This window comes from Uloborus diversus, chromosome 6 (genome assembly GCF_026930045.1).
Source record: "Uloborus diversus isolate 005 chromosome 6, Udiv.v.3.1, whole genome shotgun sequence".
In the NCBI taxonomy this organism is placed as follows: Eukaryota; Metazoa; Arthropoda; class Arachnida; order Araneae; family Uloboridae; genus Uloborus; species Uloborus diversus.
The window spans coordinates 23473438-23496426 of NC_072736.1; the positions used below are offsets into that span (position 1 = coordinate 23473438).

The following is a 22989-nucleotide window of genomic DNA, read 5'->3' on the forward strand; positions in this document are numbered from 1 at the left end:
TACCTATAGGTGGCACTAAATGAAGAATAAATACATTGTTAATCAAGTAGGCAAAAATACTTAATATTTGAAAATGAGTTTGAAGTTTTAAGAACATTTTTTACTTTCAGGCTGGCAAGAGCAACTGGGACACGGTGTAGTTGAGTAGTCGATGGTGCAGCCTGGATCGCATTTGGGAGGCGAACACATTGCTCTGAAATGAGCTAAATAAAAATAGTTTAAAAAAAAACACAAACTACAAGTTACTATTAATCAGTAAGTTACCGCCATTAAGCCAGGGCTGAGGCAAAATTACACGCAATATACCCATAGACCGGTTATGAACTTATATCATTAACACATAGATACGACAAGGAGGTGAGGTTGTTGAGGCAGGAATCTTCGCGGGGGGAAGTGAGGGGAGACCACGTAACTCGCGTTCTTTCACGGAAGAGCGTTTTGCAGAGCTGCACGAAATATCGTAGGAATTTGAAGTCTTCGTTTTTAACATTTTACCTTCTGCCAGAAATTTTTTGGCACATTTTTTTCCTGTCACCCGTAAGCGCTTAGTTTACTGATTCATAGATAATTGTTCTTTTTTTTTTAAATTTCTACAGTAAGTTGTTGAGTTATGCCGATTTAAAAAGGATGTAGGAAGAAAACGCCGAAATCCAAAGGACCGAACTTCGTGGTACACGGCGGGAAATTAGTTGATCTTCTCATAAAACTTGTCGCCTTTACTCCTGATTCAGCGCATACAGTAGTGACTGAATGGACTGTCTTGTCGATCTCTCAATGGTATAAGGTTCTGACATTCAGAGACTGCAGTTTCGTCTTTGTTATGGACTCTCTAGTGTGGAATAGTCAATAATCTAACTGGAGGTAGATGTCATCTCATTAAAGCTGAGAGTGCCAAAAAACTGGTTGCTAAAGGCTTCAGCTCGGTTATTGATATTTCTAGACTTTCATATGAATTGTTTTTATTTTCACTCTAAATTTTTAGTAAGAAAGGTGTTAGAATAAATTTATGTATTCTATTTTTGGCAATGGCAAATAAAGCGAAATTCGGGGTCATTTATGCTTTAACATACAGAGCTGCGCAGACTTTCTTCAAAATGTATTTTTTATTTTATTAATTAATTTATTTTTTGATGCTGATGAAAGTTATTTCTTTTAAGTGGATATTCATTGTTTTAATTTGTTTTTTAAAGTACGTACATTTATTTATTTATTTATTTATTTATTATGATTATTTTTTTTTTCTTCTTTTTGCAATGGAGAAAAATAAAATCCGAGACGTTTTTTATTTATCCGGAAGAAAGAACTTAACGAACGATATTTATTATACAGATAATTTATTTATTTTAATGAGCTTATAGACTACTAGCTGCGTTGCCCGGCTTTACCCGGTCTACCTTGAAAAAAAAAACCATTGCGTCAAGTGAAGTACCTTCAATAACCAGGATTAAATGAAAGAAAAAAAACCACCATGTAAAATTTTCTCGCCAAACAATGACGACAGAAACTAAAATACTTTTAAGAAATTAAAATGAAATGAGAAAGATGGATTTAAAAGGCGTAACCAAGGAAACAAAAAATAAAATAAGTTTTAAGAATTAACTAGTATGTTGTGGCCATCACGAAACTTTCTTCTATATTTTTCTCTTTTTTTTTTTTCTGATCCCTCCCCATGCTTGACGAGGAAGCAATATTCCCAACAAAAACAAAATTACACAGGAAAAAACTTGACGACCATCCCAATGTCTGCATTATTGCAAAAGCAAAGCAAAGAGCGAAAATTGAAAGTTATTTTAAAAGCCTTGCTTGAATTAATTACAAATATTTTATTTGTTAACAAACATAAGATGGCAACAGTTAAAAATTTTAAATCATTGAAATAATATTTCCGATCATTTCCATACAATTAAAATCACGAGAAATAAGCAGACGATAATCTATTACGATTTATCTTTCTTATTGTTGCACTAATAAAGCTATTTTTATTCGCTAAAAAATAATGATAATAAAAATAAATCAGCACCTCTTTGCGCGATTGGCGCCAAAATTGAACCAAAGCCTGTTTACATATGGATTCACATGTACTCCAAATTTCAACCAGAACGTGGCATTACTTTTTGAGATAGGGCACTCACAATGGAAAAAAAGAACGGGCGATTGCGCTACCCCCTTTTTAACTGTTGACACCAAAATAAAATCAACTTTTATACCCACTAAGGGCTACTTGCCGATAAATTTTTCTTTCATTCCGTTCATTATTTCTTGAGATACAGCAGTCACAATTGACGACAAAAAACGTTCTATAGCTCAACCCCCGTTTGAGTTATTGACACCATAATTGAATCAGCACCTGATCCTGTTACTGGCAACATATGGACCAAATTTTGTTTGATTCCGCCAGTTACTTCCTGAGGAATAGCAATCACGCGTAACTCAAAAAACGTCCCATTGCTCCACCCCCCTTGGAGGAATTCGCGCCAAAAACCAATGGGCACAAGTTCACATAGGGGCACATATTTGTACCAAGTTTCGTTCGATTTCAGCGGTAGTTTTTGCTGTACAGCGGCCACAAAAAGCTGGTCACACACAGACGTGACACACATACACACACACATACACACACACACGCACAGACAGACAGACATTTTCCAAAAATAGTCGAAATGGACTCAGCACACCTCAAAACGTTCGAATCCGTCAAAATTCGAAATTCGAAAATTTGCACGAATCCAATACTTTCTTCTATATATTAGATATAGAAGAAAGTAAAAATGAGAAAGATAGAAATAAACGATGGATTCAAAAAGCGTTACCATGGAAACGCAAAATAAAATGGTTAAAAACTTGAATAGAGAACAGATTTTTTGAACTTCATTTAATTCGCTTGTAACTTTTTTTCTAATAGAGATAGAGGGTTAAACTTTCGACCCTAGGTCGAGTTAGATCTGGAGTAAAAAATGCCGCTCTTTCAAATGGCGTCAAAAACAAAACTGTGGGACAATTCCTTCAGTTTTTACTGATTGATTTAATGAAGAAAGTAGTGCCTAAATTTCAGCTAACCCTTAAAAAATTCGAGCAAAAAGCGTGAAAAATTCCCGCCACAATTAAGTTAGAACATTGGAACAAATTGCGTAGAATGCGGAAAATTCTTCCCTTTCGAACCATATATAATATTACTATTTGCGAATAATTTTTCACCCCCATATTCGGGAATTTATGTGAAAATTGGGCCTAAATTGGAATAAAAAAAGAACTATTCATCGAATCGTTTTCGAATTGGTCAGCAAACCTTCGCAGGACTTATAGGAACTAATTGTGAAAATTTCAGCAAAATCGGTCGGGTAGTTCACGAGTTTTGCGAGTTCAAACACACAGACGCTTTTTGGAGACTTCATTTTATACTATGTAGAGATTTATACTATGTAGAGATGATGATTCCATAACAATGAAGAAACTATGCAGTCTTTAGATGTCCTAACCGGTCTGTCAGTACATTGCATATTACTAAGTACTACGTTCAAAAATGTTTACGATTTTTCTAAAGCATACCATTTGGACGACAAGAACAACTGGGACACGGTTTAGTGGAGTAGTCGATGGTGCAGCCAGGATCGCATTTTGGAGGGGAACACATTATTCTCGGTGGACCTAAAAAAAAAAATCGTAAATAAAACACGAAAAACTGAATATTTTCAACTGTTTATAAATTTTCAGGAATCTTTTTACCTCCTTGTTGACAATAACAACTGGGACATGGTTTAGTGGAGTAGTCGATGGTGCAGCCTGGATTGCATTTTGGAGGGGAACACATTATTCTTGGTGGACCTAAGGAAGAAAAACATCATAAATAAAACAAAAATACTGAATATTTTCAGCTGTTTATAAATTTTCAGGAATCTTTTTACCTCCTAGTTGACAATTACAACTGGGACATGGTTTAGTGGAGTAGTCGATGGTACAACCTGGATCGCATTTTGGAGGGGAACACATTATTCTAGGTGGACCTAAAGAAGAAAAACATCATAAATAAAACAAAAAATACTGAATATTTTCAGCTGTTTATAAATTATCAGGAATATTTTTACCTCCTGGTTGACAATAACAACTGGGACATGGTTTAGTGGAGTAGTCGATGGTGCAGCCTGGATCGCATTTGGGTGGAGAACACATAATTGTGGGTAAAGCTAAACAAAAATAAAAATAATGTTGCAAAAATAGTTGATGTTTCTAAAGAATTTAACAGAATTTTAACTTATTGGAAATGGCTAATAAATCGATTTTCAAATTTAGATTTCGATTCCAGGTTTAGAAAGCTTAATAGATATAGGCTTCATCAGAAATTTAGAGGGAACATAATTTAATCATTTAAATTTATCAAAATGGTGGATATTCATGGGATACATTTCTGCAAAGATGGCGAAACTAATAGTCATTGCTTTAAGGTTTTCAATTGGCAGACTCTTGAACTTCATCGAGGTTGATACATCGACAAGGGCCAGTCTAGTTACACCTAGAACCTGTTGCTCGTTGTCTCTTTTGTACTTGTACTGTATACCGGGGTATTCCGTTTCAACCTGCAACATCTCTATTTTCGCAATCGTTAGTCCTAGATGCATACTTCCAGTTGTAAAAATGTTCAAAATCAAATGCAGAAAGAAGATATTGAAAGTTTGAAGCAAAAATAAACTAGTATGTTGTGGCCATCACGAAACTTTCTTCTATATTTTTCTTTTTTTTTTCTGATCCCTCCCCATGTTTGACGAGGAAGCAATATTCCCAACAAAAACAAAATTACACATGCAAAAACTTGACCACCATCCCAATGTCTGAATTATTGCAAAAGCAAAGGAAAGAGCGAAAATTGAAAGTTATTTTAAAAGCTTTGCTTGAATTAATTACAAATATTTTATTTGTTAACAAACATAAGATGGCAACAGTTAAAAATTTTAAATCATTGAGATAATATTTCCGATCATTTCCATTCAATTAAAATCACGAGAAATACGCAGACGACAATCTATTACGATTTATCTTTCTTATTGTTGCATTAATAAAGCTATTTTTATTCAAAAAAAAAAAAAAATCAACACCTCTTGGAGCGATTGGCGTCAAAATTGAACCAAAGCCTGTTTACATATGGATTCACATATATTCCAAATTTCAACCAGAACGTAGCATTACTTCTTGAGATAGGGCACTCACAATGGAAAAAAAGAACGGGCGATTGCGCTACCCCCCCTTTTTAGCTGTTGACACCAAAATAAAATCAGTTCTTATACCCACTAAGGACTACTTGCCGATAAATTTTTCTTTCATTCTGTTCATTATTTCTTGAGATACAGCAGTCACAATTGACGACAAAAAACGTTCTATAGCTCAACCCCCGTTTGAGTTATTGACACCAAAATTGAATCAGCACCTGTTCCTGTTAATGGCAACATATGGACCAAATTTTGTTTGATTCCGCCAGTTACTTCCTGAGGAATAGCAAGCACGCGTAACTCAAAAAACGTCCCATTGCTCTACCCCCCTTGGAGGAATTCGCGCCAAAAACCAATGGGCACAAGTTCACATAGGGGCACATATGTGTACCAAATTTCGTTCGATTTCATGCGGTAGTTTTTGCTGTAGAGCGGCCACAAAAAACTGGTCACACACAGACGTGACACACACACATACATACACACACACATACATACACACACACACAGACAGACAGACATTTTCCAAAAATAGTCGAAATGGACTCAGCACACCTCAAAACGTTCGAATCTGTCAAAATTCGAAATTCGAAAATTTGCACGAATCCAATACTTTCTTCTATGTATTAGATATAGAAGAAAGTAAAAAGGGTCATAAAATACAAAATTTAACTTTTTATATGGGCCTTAGACCCCTTAACTTATAATTAGAGAAATAATCTGCATTGAAAGATATTACTAACGCAAGACATTTGTGCGATAAAAAACTCAAGGAGATATTCGAGTTCAAAGTTTTAAGGGAATAACAGGGGGGGGGGGGTACAGAAGATGAGATTGGAACTCATTGCCCTTTCAGAAGAATGACAATTTGTCGAAGTAAAAAAAAAAAGATATATATTTGTCATTGCAATTCAGAGACAAACGCAAATGTTATGTCATGATACTCAAAAACACACTACAAAACCTCAATCAATTTGAAAAAACACACTCTATGCACACATATAATTTTAAACCCTTGTTAACTGCTATATTTTCCCGCAAATAGTGTTGTTGATGGCGAGTGTAAAGTGTGTAAGTCACAAAACGTTGCGTTCCATATCTCGGTGAATATTGGTCGTTATAGTGTCAAACTTCTTGTGTTGGAATTATTGTTCAATGGAGATTATTTCTCTTAATATAAGTAAGGGGACCTAGGGCCCGTATAAAAAGTTAAATTTTGCATTTTTTGACTCATTTTTATTTTTGCTTCAAACTTTCAATGTCTCAACTCCACATCTGACTTTGAACATTTTTGCAATTGGAAGTATGTGTCTAGGACTAACGGTTGCAAAAATTGTGGTCTTACAGGTTAAAGCGGAATACCCTGTATCCGTGAGGGCCAACGAGAGCGAAGGCGGGTTCCTCGTCAGTTTGGTCACCGGTCCCTCTTCCTTCCATTATAAATCTTGTCTAATTTATATGTCTCCTATCCTGAGCTGGGATGCCTTAAGGGAGGGGCTCCTAGTTTCAGACTGGACTGACATGGCCTCTATCGTCGGCCCTGATTAGCATTAAAGTGTGAAATCCGTTATTTCATGGAACGACTAGGACTAGGTAGGGTAACGGTACCAATAACAACATGCTTGAGAAATCGCTCTCAGGTTAACTCAATTTTTTTGAGCCTTTTAACGTATTTAGACATTTTTAACTATTTTTCCCCCATGAAACTACATCGCATCTAACGTTTAGCTGATTCTGGATCCTTTGAATTGTTTATTTCTATTTTTATTTGCTCAGTTTTGAAAATAGTCCAACCCCTAGTACCACACCGAAAATTATGATGATATCCAGCAACAGATAGAATGATGAAAGGATGAGTAATGGACAGGATTTCCTTTTTTCAAATGTACAAAAGTTCTTTATTTTTAAATCTTAAGCCTTATTAAATTTAAATGAACATGAAACACCGGCAGACCTCGTGATGGCTCTTCATAACCTTCCACCCCTGCCTTGTAAATACCAACTGGCTCATAAAATTCACTCTGATAACACTAGATGGTTGCTCCGTATTCATGAGTCGCAGCAACATCAGTTTTACCAAAATCATCAGTTCCAACCAAATAACCCAACAAAATAACCACCCAAAAAACCCAACCAAAACCAAAACAAGTTTTTACCATCTGTTAAAGTTCTTTATTTTTAGACCTTAAGCCTTATTAAATTTAAATGAACATGAAACACCGGCAGACCTCGTGGTGGATCTTCATAACTTTCCGCCCTTGCCTTGTAAATACCAACTGGCTCATAAAATTCACTCTGATAACACTAAATGGTTGCTCCGTATTCATGGGTCGCAGCAACATCAGTTTTACCAGCTTAAAATTCTTATTATTTAAATCCAAACTAACAACTGTCAGTTACTGGACCGTTGTCTTATGCTGGTAGCATGTAAGCTACCTTTACTCCTGTTCGGTCATAGGAAAATTTCAGGCCCTCTCATTGGCTTATTGGAGTGTCAATCAAAGCATCGAAGCTGTGACGTACTGCAATGTTGCTAGTCCTCTCTCGCAGTGTTTCATGTTTGTAATCTGCGAAATACGAATAAGCATTTGCAAATGAGATATTTAATTGAATGTTGCTGACAAAAGCAGCATTATTATTTCCAATCAATTTCATCCTTTGCAAAACAAATGAAAGCTTTTATTGAGAAGCTTTGCTTCTAAGTAAAAATAGGTGGCGCCATCTTTAAGCAAAAAAATGTATGTTTTACGCTATCGTTTTAATTTAAATTGAGGTTATTTTTAAAATAATTCTCACGGTAAATTATTTTGTCGATGGAAAGCGAATTCCGAAAATTTCCTTTTTCTTAATGATATTTAATGCAATTTAAACACTTCTTCTTAAAGAAATGATTATCATTTAAGTTAATAATAATGCTTCTAGTGAATAATTGAATACATAATAATTTCTAATATCATTTTCTCTTGTGCCAGTTCATTTCTAGCTAATTTCTATTGAATATGAGTTATCATCCTAGAATAAGACTTCCAATTGAATATTGAGCGATTCTGGCGAACATATCCTTCTTTTCTTATTAATTTCATAACTCATAAAATAAAATAATGCTCTGCTTTAAAATAAAACATGTAAAGTACATAATTAAACGAATAAATAACATTTTTAAGCAAAAAATGATGCTTTTGAAGAAGGTACTACTGGAGTTTAATTAAGCTCATTTGTCAACTAATTCTCAATGTAAGTTTTTTAAATTAAGCAGCGAATTCTTTATCTTTTAATATTCTTCGTAATATTTAAAGTTATGTAAAAAGGAATAGGTAATTTAAACCCTTGAATGAAATAATTGCAAAATAACATTAAAAAGCAATGTTTCTTAATGTAAAATTATATATACAGTGGCTCCCAAAAGTCTTCGTACACCTACGACTTTGAACGAAATAGGCCCTAAATCATTGGTTAGAATTAATATTTCGGAATAGGTATTTAATTATAAGATCTATGATCAATTTTTAACAAAACTGCATGAAAAGTTTTTAAAAAATATTAAAACTTAGTTTTTAAAAAATCAAAAACCGAAAAGTGCCGGAAATTTTATCTCACAAAAGTCTTCGTACACTTTATAAAATGGCTATATATTATTGAATAATCTAACTTTTGATTAAGTTATTAATTAGTAGAATATCATACAGTATTCATAACACCTTTTAAACGTCTGGGAATAGATTTCATTCTTTTTCTTTCTTTTTTAGCGTAATTTCTGAGTAAGTGTTCTACCACACTTCGAGTATTACTATTTCTAGCTCTATTTTCGTTTTAAAGCCCTATTTTCGTAATCTAGCCTCCAGATATATTTAAATACGTTACATTAAGTTACAATCTGGAGATTGAGGGGGTATTTTCTAAACGTTAGGACAATTTTCGAGGCACTAGACGCAAACGTTGAAAACCGTGTGCTTCTTATCGTTATCTTGATTAAAAAAAAGTTGTTTTCAATTACCAAATTTTTGGCTAAGAGTTCAAAATTGGTTTTTAAAATATTTAAAGGAACAGCATGATTCATTATTTCATCAAAAAATTACAAACTATCAAGTCCTGATGCTGATATGCACCCTCACACTAAAACACCTTCACCGTCCTGATTAACTGATCCAACTAAGTTCTTAAGATTAAGTTCCTAATTTTTTCTTCTACTTACAGTTATACAACAATTTAACCAAAAATGTTGAATTAATTTTTATCTGTAAGTAAGACATGATTCTAAACTGTTTTTAGCTTATTTATCATTGATTTTGGGACGAAAAGCGTAAGCTTTCTGTTTTTCGCACGACCACGAAAACTTCTGCAGGAAGAGGTCCCATTTAATCCAGCTAATCAAAGAACTTGGCGAACAATTTTAGATGAAAATTAAATGTAAAATGTTTCATTTAACTCTGCAGAAACTTTTACAATACTCAAATGTGTATTTTACATAATTTTTTTAACTTTAAATCTACGATCACGTTTTGTCAACTTTGCCGCTTGACCTTTTCTTACCTTGTTTTCGGTCCGATTCCTTTCTTTAAAACATTTTATCAAGCACTTTACTATACAAACAACTAAATTAACTAATTTAGAGACATTTTAAACCAATTTACCACTACTGTGGGGGAAAAAAATTCAAATTTTGAATGGCGTTTGTGGTTTTTTACGAATACCAGCCATTTTACAGTAATAAGCAATATATTAAGGAATAAATAAACAAAAAATTAAAGTCAAATGACTTATAAGTTTCAACACAATGCAAAAATATTAATAAAACGGCATATGATAATTTTAATCGTGAATTTATTCGAAAATACTTGAGTGTACGATGACTTTTGTGGCGTGTTATTTCTCCATCTCTTCGTTTTCTGACCCATTACAAAAAGAAGATCCGTCAATATTTTGTAAAAACCTATGAGTTATATTTAGAATGACATAGGAATGATGTGAAAAAATATTGGACTTGATATTCGAATTCAGTTTTGAGTTATTTTGGTTTTACTAAAAAATTTCAAAGTGTACGAACACTTTTGGGAGTCACTGTATATGTTATTTCAAGTAAAATCACTTTCAAGTCAAACTTTCAGAAATCGCACCCTTTGACACCCTAAATTCATTTATTATTTTTTAAAAAAATATATCACGCACAGTTGATAAGGAAAATTCAGGAGAATTTCATGCAGTTTCATTTTTATTTAACTTAAAAACATTTGGGGAAAAAAAGGTTTACAAAATTCTAAAACTTGAAAACTCAACCACATTTTTGAGACAATTTTGAAAGTTTTGAAATTAATATTGTTACAAATCCTGTAAATAGTAATTATTGTAGGAACGTAACCTGTAAATAGTTTCCCGTAATGAATATACAACCCCTTTTCATATGGCTAAAGTATACGACCCCTATTTCCTTTTTGTTCATTGATAAAATTTGATAACGGTCTACTACTTTACAGAAGCGTGTGGAATATTTGAGAAATTTCTTTTCGGTGTCTATATAAGCCGTTAGGGATGGATAAACAGTTTAGTTTCGATTGATATTTCGAACTGAGAGCATTTTTGCTCTGTTTATTGCGAGGCATTTTGCTGTGTTGTTTTCGTATTTGGAAGTAAATACGTGTGTAAACGTTGAGTTTACGGTGTTGTGTGATAATTGCTCAATTGCTGATGAATAATTTAGCAGTTGTTGACGATCTTTCCTGTACATAGTGTAAATAAATTTCCTGTGCTTTTATCAAGAACTGTGTCTTCATTTCAAGAAAGTGGAAGTCGCACCGAATCCGTTACAATTTGGCGCCCAACGTGGGGCTTCTTCTGGACTTTCTTGGAGTAAGTGTGACTTTGAACATTTTTTCATAAAGACTTCTTTTGAATTAGGACTTTATTTTTATGGTGATTACTCGCGCAATGGATGAACAATTAAAACAACTTCTTGACGCAATCACCTCTGTGAAGAGTGATATGGCGACTAATCAAGGACAATTAAAAAGTGACTTAACTGCAAGTTTTACAGCTAATCAAGAACAATTAAAAAGTGACTTGACTGCAAGTTTTACTGCTAATCAAGAACAATTAAAAAATGATATGGCAGCTAATCAAGAACAATAAAAAAATGATATGGCGGCTAATCAAAACCAATTGAAAAGTGATTTAACGGTGCTGAAAAATGACCTAGTTTCTAACCAAGAGGAAATTAAAAACGATCTTACTTCGGTAAAGACTGTGATGGAAAATAAATTTAATGAGATAGAGCATCGAGTTGATGCTATTGAAGGAAAGTTTGAGGCAGTTGAAGGCCGATTCATCGCAGTGGAAAATAAAATCGAAGAGAAATTTGAAGAAAAATTAAGTTCCGTTGAAGGCCGATGCAATGCTGTAGAAAATAAACTAGAAGAAGAAGATAGAAAATTTCATCAACTTAAAGAAGACATCTTTAAAGACCTGGAAAGGAGATTGGCGACCGCGGAAAGCAGCTCTGTACAGTTTGGCGCTCCCACATCGGTTGCTCGACCGTCCATTAAACTTGCCACATTTGATGGGAAAACTTCGTGGCAGGTTTACAAAACTCAGTTCATGATAGTGGCGGAAGCGAACGGATGGGACTCTGCTACCAAGGCCTGCCATCTTGCAGCATCCCTGAGAGGTGACGCAGCGGACATTCTTCAGACCCTTCCGGACGGCCAGCGCCTGGATTTCGCCGCCCTCACATCTGCGTTGGAGCTTCGCTTCGGTGAGAAGTGCCAGAAAGATTTCAGCCGCCTCCAGTTGAAGTCCCGTTTCCAGAAAACCGGGGAAACCCTGCAAGAGCTTGCGGCGGACATCGAGAGACTGTCTCATCTTGCTTTTTGCGACTGTCCTGCGGATGTTCGAGACAACCTGGCACTCAACTATTACATCGACGGGGTTCGAGATCCGGAAATCCAGAAAGCTCTACGGATGGCGGATGTCAAAGACCTGAGTTCTGCTGTTGTGTATGCGATGAAGTTGGAGGCCGCCCAGCAAGCAACCAGTGTGGATCGCCATCCCATCCGAACTCTGGAAGCTGATGAGTCTGATTCCAGGTCGTCCAATCTCGCTGAACTTGAGAGACAACTCGGTGACTTGGCAAGACATCTGAACAGCATAACAGCCCAAAAGAAACAAGAGCAGAAGTGCTGGAAATGCGGTAGTGAAGGACACCTGCGAAGGAGTTGTCCGGCTCGCCAAGCTACGCGAGGGAAGGAAATCACCACCACCAGAGCTCTGCAGATTTCCTCTTCTAGTAGTGGCAGTGATGGACTTTTCATTTACGCACATGTAAATGGGAACCCCTGCAGACTGATTGTCGACACTGGAGCCAATGTGACAATCATTAGGACAGATGTGGCTCGTGAATTTGGATTGAAACTGCAGTGGACATCGCCACGCGTAAGTCTCCAGACTGTGACAGGTGACAAAATCGAGATTGACGGTAAAGTGGACCTGGAAATAGTGTTTGGGAATGCCACCTACCATCATACGGCATTCGTCGCTAATATCACGGACCCCTTCATTCTCGGATTGGACTTTTTGAAGAAATATGACTTCACTCTCGACTTCAAGACTAATGAACTGCACTCGATGAGAGAAGACATAGCCGTTTTCCCTGCAGAAAGTGATGTAAAATCCGCTCATCAAATAATAGCCCAAACAGATTTATCGATTCCCTCAAGGTCAGAATCATTAATACCTGGCTCCCTTGAAGAAAGCAATAGTTTTCGATTTGGACTCACTGAATACCCTAACCTAAGCAATAGTCTAAAAGGAGTGCTGGTAGCATCTAAGCTTGTGGACCTTTCTAAGGATGTAATTCCTGTGAGAGTCGCCAACGTGAGTGAAAGGCCAAGGAATATCCGAAAAGGTGAAGTGTTGGCAACTTGTACTCCAGTAAACTGCATCATTAGAAGAATCAATTCCCCCGAGACTGTGTCTTCTGAGTCCTTGACATCGAAGTTAATTGGGAGTGCACCATTATCAAAAGATCAAAGAACTGCTGCGGAACAATTGGTGGAGGACTTCAAGCATCTGTTTTCATCTACATCGGAGGATGTGGGCAGGACGAATTTAACGCAGCATAGGATCTACACTGGAGAACACCTCCCTATTAAACAGCATCCAAGACGACTACCGTTCGCCAAGAAGGAAGAGGTTGAGACTCTCCTGAAAGAGATGAAGGAGAATGATGTAATCGAACCTTCATCCAGTCCTTGGGCCTCTCCCATCGTCTTGGTCCGAAAGAAAGATGGCTCCACCAGATTTTGTGTCGATTACCGACGACTGAATGAAATCACCAAGAAAGACAGTTACCCTCTTCCACGGATAGACGACACCTTAGACACTCTTTCCGGACACAAGTGGTTTTCGACCCTGGACTTGAAGAGCGGCTACTGGCAGGTTGAGATACACCCTGATGACCGAGAGAAGACAGCGTTTACAACTGGACAAGGCTTATGGCAGTTTAAGGTGATGCCCTTCGGCCTCTGCAATGCACCAGCTACGTTCGAGCGTCTTATGGAGACAGTGTTAAGAGGACTTTCCTACGAATCCTGTCTGGTCTACTTAGACGATATCATCATCGTGGGACGCAGTTTCGAAGAACATCTGGCAAATCTTAGGAAGGTGCTGCAAAAGCTTAAGGGAGCCAATTTGAAGTTAAGCCCGTTCAAATGTAATTTGTTCCGCCGGGAAGTGAACTACCTTGGTCACATCATCTCTTCTGAAGGTGTACAAACCGATCCGGTAAAGGTATCTGCGGTCAAGAGTTGGAGTCGTCCCGAAAACATCCATCAGCTGCGAAGTTTCCTGGGGCTCTGCACATACTACAGGAAGTTTGTGAAGGGTTTTTCCAACATTGCACGACCTTTGCATAAGCTGACGGAGAGCAAGCAAAAGTTTGAATGGTCCAAAGAATGCAAAGATGCATTTCTGCGACTGAAGGAGGCATTAACATCAACGCCTATCCTCAGCCTGAAAAATCCTTCATCCTGGACACTGATGCGAGCCACGAGGGCATCGGAGCTGTTTTATCCCAAGAAATCGACGGAAATGAACATGTCATCGCTTACTGGAGCAAATGCTTATCAAAGTCGGAGCGAAATTACTGCGTCACCAGAAAGGAGTTACTGGCCATAGTGAAAGCTGTAGAACACTTCCATCATTACCTCTACGGCCGAAAATTTCTGCTTCGGACAGATCATGCATCGTTAACTTGGCTTTTGAACTTCAAGAATCCAGAAGGCCAGATAGCCAGGTGGATACAGCGGCTCCAGGAATATGACATGGAGATCAAGCACCGAAAAGGGTTGTCTCACGGTAATGCAGACGCTTTATCAAGGAGACCCTGTCCTGAGAACTGCCACTATTGTTCCCGAATCGAGAAACAGTATGGAACGACTAGCCCTACCGCCTATCAGGTGACAGTGACTCCAATATCATCAGAACCTGATCCATGGAGTGACGACCAAGTTCGAAAAGATCAACTTGAAGACCCCGACATAAAACCAATTTTGGAGTTCATGGAATGTGACAGTCGGCGACCTAGCTGGCAGGACGTTTCCATCTTCAGTCCTGCAACAAAAAGATACTGGGCTTTATGGAACTCGCTCCATTTACGGAACGGCGTGCTACACCGAAAATGGGAATCTGACGACGGCAAAACATCTAGGTGGCAGTTACTACTTCCCCGATCAAGGATTTCTGATGTTCTGAAAGAAATACATAGTAGTGCGACTGGAGGACATTTTGGTGTCTTGAAAACCCTCAATAAAGTTCGGGAGCGCTTCTTCTGGAGCAAGGCGAAGGATGACGTGGAGAAGTGGTGCCATTCTTGTGACGCCTGTGCTGCTCGTAAAGGACCGAAGAAGAGAAGCAGAGGGAAGCTACATCTGTACAACGTTGGAGCTCCTTTCGAACGAATTGGGATCGACATCCTGGGTCCTCTACCAAGAACTGCTGATGGGAACAAATACATTCTTGTTTCCATCGACTACTTCACCAAATGGCCGGAAGCATATCCCATTCCAGATCAAGAGGCTACCACCGTAGCAGAGACTCTAGTCCAACATTGGATCTCGAGATATGGAACACCTTTGCAGATTCATTCCGATCAAGGGAGGAATTTCATCTCTGCTGTGTTTAAGGGCCTATGTCAAATTTTCGGAATTGAGAAAACTAGGACAACACCACTACACCCACAATCGGACGGCATGGTGGAGAGATTTAACCGCACAATCCTGAATAATCTCTCGCTTATGGTACCCAGAAATCAACAGGATTGGGACAAGAAGCTACCTTTGTTCCTGCTGGCCTACCGCAGTGCTGTCCACGAGACTACCGGATTTGCCCCATCTCAGATGCTCTTCGGACGAGAGCTTCGGCTACCTTGTGATCTCGTCTTCGGTCGTCCTCCGGATGCGCCTGCATCGCCTGAGGAGTACATCCAGGATCTCCAGACCCGGTTGGAAGACGTTCATAACTTCGCACGAGAGCGAATCAACATCGCGGCGGAGAAGATGAAGACCCGATACGACACAAGGTCTACTGGACATGAATTCAACGAAGGCGACAAGGTTTGGTTATGGAATCCCATCCGACGGAAAGGTCTTTCACCCAAATTGCAGTCGCATTGGGATGGACCCTACAAAGTCCTTAACCGACTGAATGACGTCGTAGTGAGGGTCCAAAAAACACCTAATGCAAAACCTAGGGTTGTACATTATGATCGGTTAGCCCCATACTATGGCCATAGTTCATGAGTATTACGTAAACAACCATGGTTGATGACATAAAAGTTGTAGATAATTTTTGCTTTTAATGTTTAGTTATATTTCTTGTTATTATTGTGTTTTCTGTATCTGTTAGTTATTAATGTGTATATTTGTAAACTTGTGATAGAAGTTTGGCACCCTTTCTGGGGATTGTACTGCCCGGGACGTGCAGTTCTTGTGAAGGGGGCAATGTTACAAATCCTGTAAATAGTAATTATTGTAGGAACGTAACCTGTAAATAGTTTCACGTAATGAATATACAACCCCTTTTCATATGGCTAAAGTATACGACCCCTATTTCCTTTTTGTTCATTGATAAAATTTGATAACGGTCTACTACTTTACAGAAGCGTGTGGAATATTTGAGAAATTTCTTTTCGGTGTCTATATAAGCCGTTAGCGATGGATAAACAGTTTAGTTTCGATTGATATTTCGAACTGAGAGCATTTTTGCTCTGTTTATTGCGAGGCATTTCGCTGTGTTGTTTTCGTATTTGGAAGTAAATACGTGTGGTAAACGTTGAGTTTACGGTGTTGTGTGATAATTGCTTAATTGCTGATGAATAATTTAGCAGTTGTTGACGATCTTTCCTGTACATAGTGTAAATAAATTTCCTGTGCTTTTATCAAGAACTGTGTCTTCATTTCAAGAAAGTGGAAGTCGCACCGAATCCGTTACAATATATGACTTTTAATGTATTGTAATAAATACAACTAAGTATTTTAGACTGGGCCCATGAAGAGATCAGCAGCTGCTAAATATTTTCAGCAAAATTAGCAAAAAGGTTTTCCTTTTTTTTTTGCTGTACTGCTGATGCGACCTTCGTGGTTTCATGAATAGTTCTGAAATCATTTGAATGTAATCATTCAAATACATTAAATATCATACATTGATTGAAAATTTTTTAAAGTATTTAAAAAAATTGAATTTATATCTTGTGAAAATATTTTTTTTTTTTTTTGAAATTGTCGAAATTTAAGTTGTCTTTGAAACAAGCTGCTTTACAACTCTGTGTTTCTCGTAGAGCTTGAGAAGTTGAAAATTAGGGTGAGCACACTCTCATAATTTGTATTATTTTCCTTGATGTACATATTTTATCTATAAAAGTGTGTGTGTGTGTGTGTCTGTGTTACAAAACTTCTTTGGTTCCGAATCGTTTTGGAACTGTTTTATGAAAATGTAATTTCTCTTCATATGATGTGGAAGAATTATTACTTTAATAATACTATGGCTTTCTAGTCCAGTCACATGTACTTGAAAACATACAGGGGGAACTGATCATAATTTATTCATACTGAACTCACATAAAAATAAAGTAAATATTGTAAAAAAGATGTACATAATATATCAGCCAGATACAATGTGAAACAATAGATATAGTAATGAGAAAGAAAAGTTATATGATAAACAATTTATTTACTGACACAAGAGCAAATTATATTAGAAATTAGCATGTATAAAATTATTCAAAATAAGTCTTTGTTATTAACTTAAATGGTAATCATTTCTTTAAAAAGAGCTGTTTAAATTGCATTAAATATCATTTAGAACATGAAAAATTGCGGAATTTGCTTTTCCATCAACAAAATAATTTATCGTGAGAATTATTTTAAAAATAACCTCGATTTAAATCAAAACGATGTCGTAAAACATACATTTTTTGCTTAAAGATGGCGCTACCTATTTAATTTCGAAGCATAGCTTTTCAATAAAAGCTTTCATTTGTTTTGCAAAGGATTAAATTGATTGGAAATAATAATGCTGCTTTTGTCAGCAACATTCAATTAAAAATCTCATTTGCAAATGCTTATTCGTATTTAGCAGAGTACAAACATGAAACACTGCGAGAGAGGACTAGCAACATTGCAGTACGTCACAGCTTTGAAGCTTTGATTGACACTCGAATAAGCCAATGAGAGGGCCTGAAATTTTCCTATGACCGAACAGGAGTAAAGATAGCTTATATGCCCCCCGGAGCAAAAAGTCTGAAAGAAACACTGCTTCTGGGGACCGGCTTGACATGTGGGGAGTGACCGAGGGTTGGCGTATTTACCGTATAACAATATTCAGACCCTACAGCAAAATAACTTTACTTTTGTCATCGTCGTCGCACACGCAAGCCGGACAAGGTCTAGCAGTGTAATCCACTCGACATCTTGGTACATCACATTGGGTGGAACAACGGAGTCCATCTAGGTAACGTTCATAACCTGGTGAAAAAATAAATAGAACACGATTGCTCAAAACATTGAAACAAATTTCAGTTTCCTGTTTTCTACCAATCGTGAAAGAACTATTCAGCTTAAAACCTGTGAGCCATTCCACCGTCACATTTTATTAACATTTTGTAATATCTCTTAATATTTCAATCAAACACGGGTAAGCAAGTTTTTAAATCGTTACATTTAATACAAAGATACTCCTGAGGCAGTTATATTTTTACTAAACACAAGTGGTACTCGCACGGCTTCGCCCGTAATAGAAAAATTAAAAGGTCTTTTGGTTTGCCTTTATATTTACAAATAATGTATGGTGAATGTTCTCGCCAATGGGCTTGTACCCACGTTACGGTTCCACTTTATGATAATTTCGTATCTAGCCAATTGGCTTGTGCCCATGTTACGGTTCCTCGTTATGATAATTTCATAATTTACTCGTCCATCTTATGATATTTTGATTCTTAAAATTGGAATAGAAAAAGAACCACTTCAAATTTTCGAAAAATCGCTTCGAGGTGCACACCCCCATGCTACAAACTAACTTTGTGCAAATTTCATGAAAATCGGCCGAACGGTCTAGGCGCTATGCGCGTCACAGAGATCCTGACAGAGAGACTTTTAGCTTTATTATTAGTAAAGAATATTGTTTTTAAAATTTAATTCATTTGCATGTGTCACGTGCGGGACATCCAAAGTCGACCTCTCGTAACTTGCTTATGAGTTAGTTAATATCTTTTCTCGATTAACACATAATTATTAAAATAAATTGTAGATTCTGAGAGCAAAGGTTTAAATGTGAAGGAAACATATTTCCTTTGTCGAGGAACAATAGTTTAAATCATTGAAAAAAATCTATGAATCAGTATAGATACTAATCCAGGGAGATTCTCGAACCGGTCGAACTTTTCTTCCCCTGTTACTTTCAAACAGTTAAAATGCAGATTATGTTTCAGTATATATATATATATATATATATATAAGCATGAAAATATTTAACATAGAGGTTAATGTTCTTAACTCAGTTACAAAGCCGGATTTAGACTTGACGGGGCACTGACGTACAGCAGGTAGATTTTCCCTTTTGCGTTCCGGACATTTTTGTCGTAGGTGAAACAGACCATTTTCTCCACTATGTGGCTTTTTTTCTGATACAGCTCTCAGGTTTTTGTCTCGTTTTTGCATGCTCCCGCTGCTTCTATTTTAATTTTCTTTTCTTATTTTTTTTATTCACCTTGTAGTGGGAAGGATAACAAGAATGTGGCCCTTTAATTGGGATGCAGAATATCCCTTGAAAATTTTGTAAAAATACTTACCAAAATCTGTATTTTGAGGCCTTATATGGGGGGGGGGGCACATAAAACTACGAAAGCATAAAGAAAAATAGGCATACAAACTCTCTTAAATGTTATGCATTCTTTTGCTAGTCAAGATAAATCAAAATAAAAATTGCTTGTTCGACAAAGAATTGCTTTTTCTGTATTTCTTCGGATTTTTACTTGTTTAATAACTACAAAATTAAGAATAAAAAACTTTGTGTTTTTTTTTTTCTGACATTAGTAAGTAAAAAAATATAAAAACCTCCTTTTGTTTTACGATACAAAGCATTTCAGGTTTCGAGGGGGGGCTTCGAAGTTTCGAGGGGGGGGGGGGCGCTCGTTATGATCGAGTTCGATTGTATTACAACGCCATTTTGTCCGCCATGATTTACCACCGACGCAATCCTCACGCGTTTTCTCTTCCAAAATATGACTGCGGAGCATTAGAATTAAAAACGTGACACAATATTTGTTCCAATCCTTCAATTGGTGTGGTTCTCGTAGAGGGAACACAAACATGCACACGAATCAACACTTTTAAATGCAATGTAAGTAGGTATGGTGTAGTGATGTGCACAATCGAGAACTTTTGATAATCGAGATCTCGGGAATCGAGTACTTCTCACAGTCGAGCGATTAACAATCAAGATCTTTTGGAACCGAGTACTCGAGCGATTGATAATCGAAACGTTTTGAAATCGACAACTCGAGTGATTGCAATCGAGATCGATTGATTGCAATCGATATCTCGAGTGATTGACTTCTCGATAATTTTGAATCGAGGTCTTGGTTTGTGATAATCGAGAACTCGAAATGTGACAATCGAGAACACGATAAGTGATAATCGAGAACTATAGAGGTGATGATCGAGAACTCGAATGATTGCAATCGATATCTCAAGCGATTTACTTCTCGATAATTTTGAATTGAGATCTTGGTTTGTGATAATCGAGAACTCGAAATGTGACAATCGAGAACACGATAAGTGATAATCGAGAACTATAGAGGTGATGATTGAGAACTCCAATGATTTCAATCGATATCTCGAGCGATTGAATTCTCGATAATTTTGAATCGAGATCTTGGTATGTGATAATCGAAAACTCGAGACGCGATAATCGAGAACTCGATATACGATAATCGAGAACTCGAGTTATGGTAATCGAGAACTCGTGACAATCGAGTTCTCGAATGATCTTGAATAATCGAGTGATTCGATTATGAGAACTCGATTATGCCCATCACTAGTATAGTGTGTACCTGTGGAACGGCAAGAACAGATAGGGCATTGTTTGGTTGAATAGTCGATGGTACAGCCTGGATCACACTTTGGAGGGGAACACATTCTCGTGGATGAAGCTAAATAACAAAATAAATTCATAAATAAAACAAAAATTACTTAAGAATACTTATAAATTTTCAAGAACTTTTTTTACTTTCTGACTGACAAGAGCAACTGGGACACGGTTTAGTTGAAGAGTCGATGGTGCAGCCTGCATCACATTTTGGAGGGGAACACTCAATTCCTTGTTCATCTACATAAATAATTTTTAAAATCTTAAATAAAATAAAACTTGAATTGATAATTATTACATTAGTATACATGGTGTTTTTGAAGTGCTCTGACAAACTTAGAAGGAGGAAAATACCCATCTAGACGACCAATAATTACATGGGAACATATCGCACCGCGACGAAGAAAGTGACACAATTCAAATTTTTGGAGAAAACGTACTAGCTATTAATTTAAAATCTAAATTTAATGCTCTTTCTTGCTACAGAACTTGCATAAAGTTAGCTTACATAACCGGCGCGTGGTGACATAAAAACGATATTATCAATAGTGACACATCATTAAAATTTCATAATTTGTCTTAATTTAGAGGAAAAATTTTCGAACTTAAAGAATGCACTAATAATTTAGCCAATAAAAACTAGTCACTAAGCATCACATTATAATTTGTTTTGCGCACATTTGAGACTAAATCCTTAAAAACGCTGTAGTAAACTCTCGATTATCCGTGGAATAGAGTGGCACGGGAACCGCGGATAAGCAAAAATCGCAGATAATCTAAATAATAAATAAAAACGATACTACTGTTTTCAATAGCTAAAAAAAAATAAAGGATAACACTAACACACGCACACCACATATGTTTTTTTTGTGCGGTCTCTTTTTTTTTTTTTTTTGCGATTTGTTTTGTGCGGTCTATAAAAATTTCAAAGAAATTGGGAGTCAATTTAATTAAACGAGTGCTTAATAGGGTAATTTTGAGCGATTTTTTAAAGCTACTTTTTTATGTGGTCCCTCTCTACCGCACAAAAACAGGTTTGGGTGTACATTTAAATTATAGCTAAAAGCGTTTATACATTGCTTCCACTAACATTAAATGGGAAAAAATATACATAAAAGGTAAAAGCGAACAATAACACAATAAAAAGTTTTTAAAACATTTAATGATACATAAAATACACCGGCAGTTCAGTCAATTCCAGCCGAGGACTGCAGTTTCGTGCTTATTAGCACTCATCAGCCCGGCATAGGAGTGACTGAGGAACGGATACGGATCATGACTTAACTTCGGTGGAAAGCGGGAGCTCTTTTGCCTCTTAACCTTCTTAAACCTCTTAGGAAGCCCAGAGGGCCAAAAAAACTGGCAGCTAATACAGAATTAGCACTGACCAGACGAGTGACCGAAACAATGGTTCGGTCCAACTCGAATATTGAAGGCAAGGCAGGTATATTCAGTAAGTGAATTAATTAATGATAGTTAAGAAAAATATACATACACTAATTATTTAATGATAGTTAAGAAAAATATACATACACTATATGTCCAAAAGTATTGGGACACTTTCAAAAAATCCAATTTTTAAGGATTTCTCAAGCAATAACAGACCAAGTGCTTTGAAACTTTTCTCACGTAACCAGCTGTTATTTTGCGATAAAAATTATATCCCTCTTGCGTTTCGGGGGTTAGTAACAAATTGAGGAAAACAAAAATGTTTTTTGGTCATCACTCATCGTAAACAGCTGGGAATGAGCTGTAAATTTCAGAAACTAGTTAGTTTACTATATACAACCATTTTTCATACTTTTGAGAAAGTATTATTGATATTCACGAAAATCTAAGCATTTTTTTTCAAAATTACGAATTTTATTTTAAGGTTTTTGACTTATAATAGGCAAAGTTTTCCATCAAAGCTTGAGGAACTTTCAGAATATTTGACAGCATACAACAGAAATATATTACTAAAAGTTGAAATGAAAATGTTTAAAAAATGATCAAATATAGACATTTAAAGCAATTAATTTTTCACTGCGCATGCGCAAAAAATAGCAATTTATAACTTTCATAATCTAAAACTTAGCTAAATTCTTCAACTTATTAAAAAATTAGAGTTCAATATCTTAAAAATTCAGAAAGTTATCAGCGATCTAATGAGACGAATTTT

At 36.5% G+C, this 22989-nt stretch overlaps 1 protein-coding gene across 1 annotated transcript; it reads right to left on the bottom strand.

Annotated features, from left to right (window-relative positions):
* Positions 1–3697: 3697 nt before the first annotated feature.
* LOC129224277 (late cornified envelope-like proline-rich protein 1) lies at positions 3698–21067 on the bottom strand. The gene is made up of 6 exons (XM_054858705.1): positions 20970–21067; positions 20794–20892; positions 18092–18208; positions 4083–4181; positions 3903–4001; positions 3698–3822 (listed from the first exon to the last, which is right to left on the bottom strand). The coding sequence occupies exons 2-6, from the start codon at positions 20876–20878 to the stop codon at positions 3698–3700; spliced, it is 525 nt and encodes a 174-aa protein (XP_054714680.1). The 5' UTR covers positions 20879–20892; positions 20970–21067.
* Between the last annotated feature and the right edge of the window lie 1922 nt (positions 21068–22989).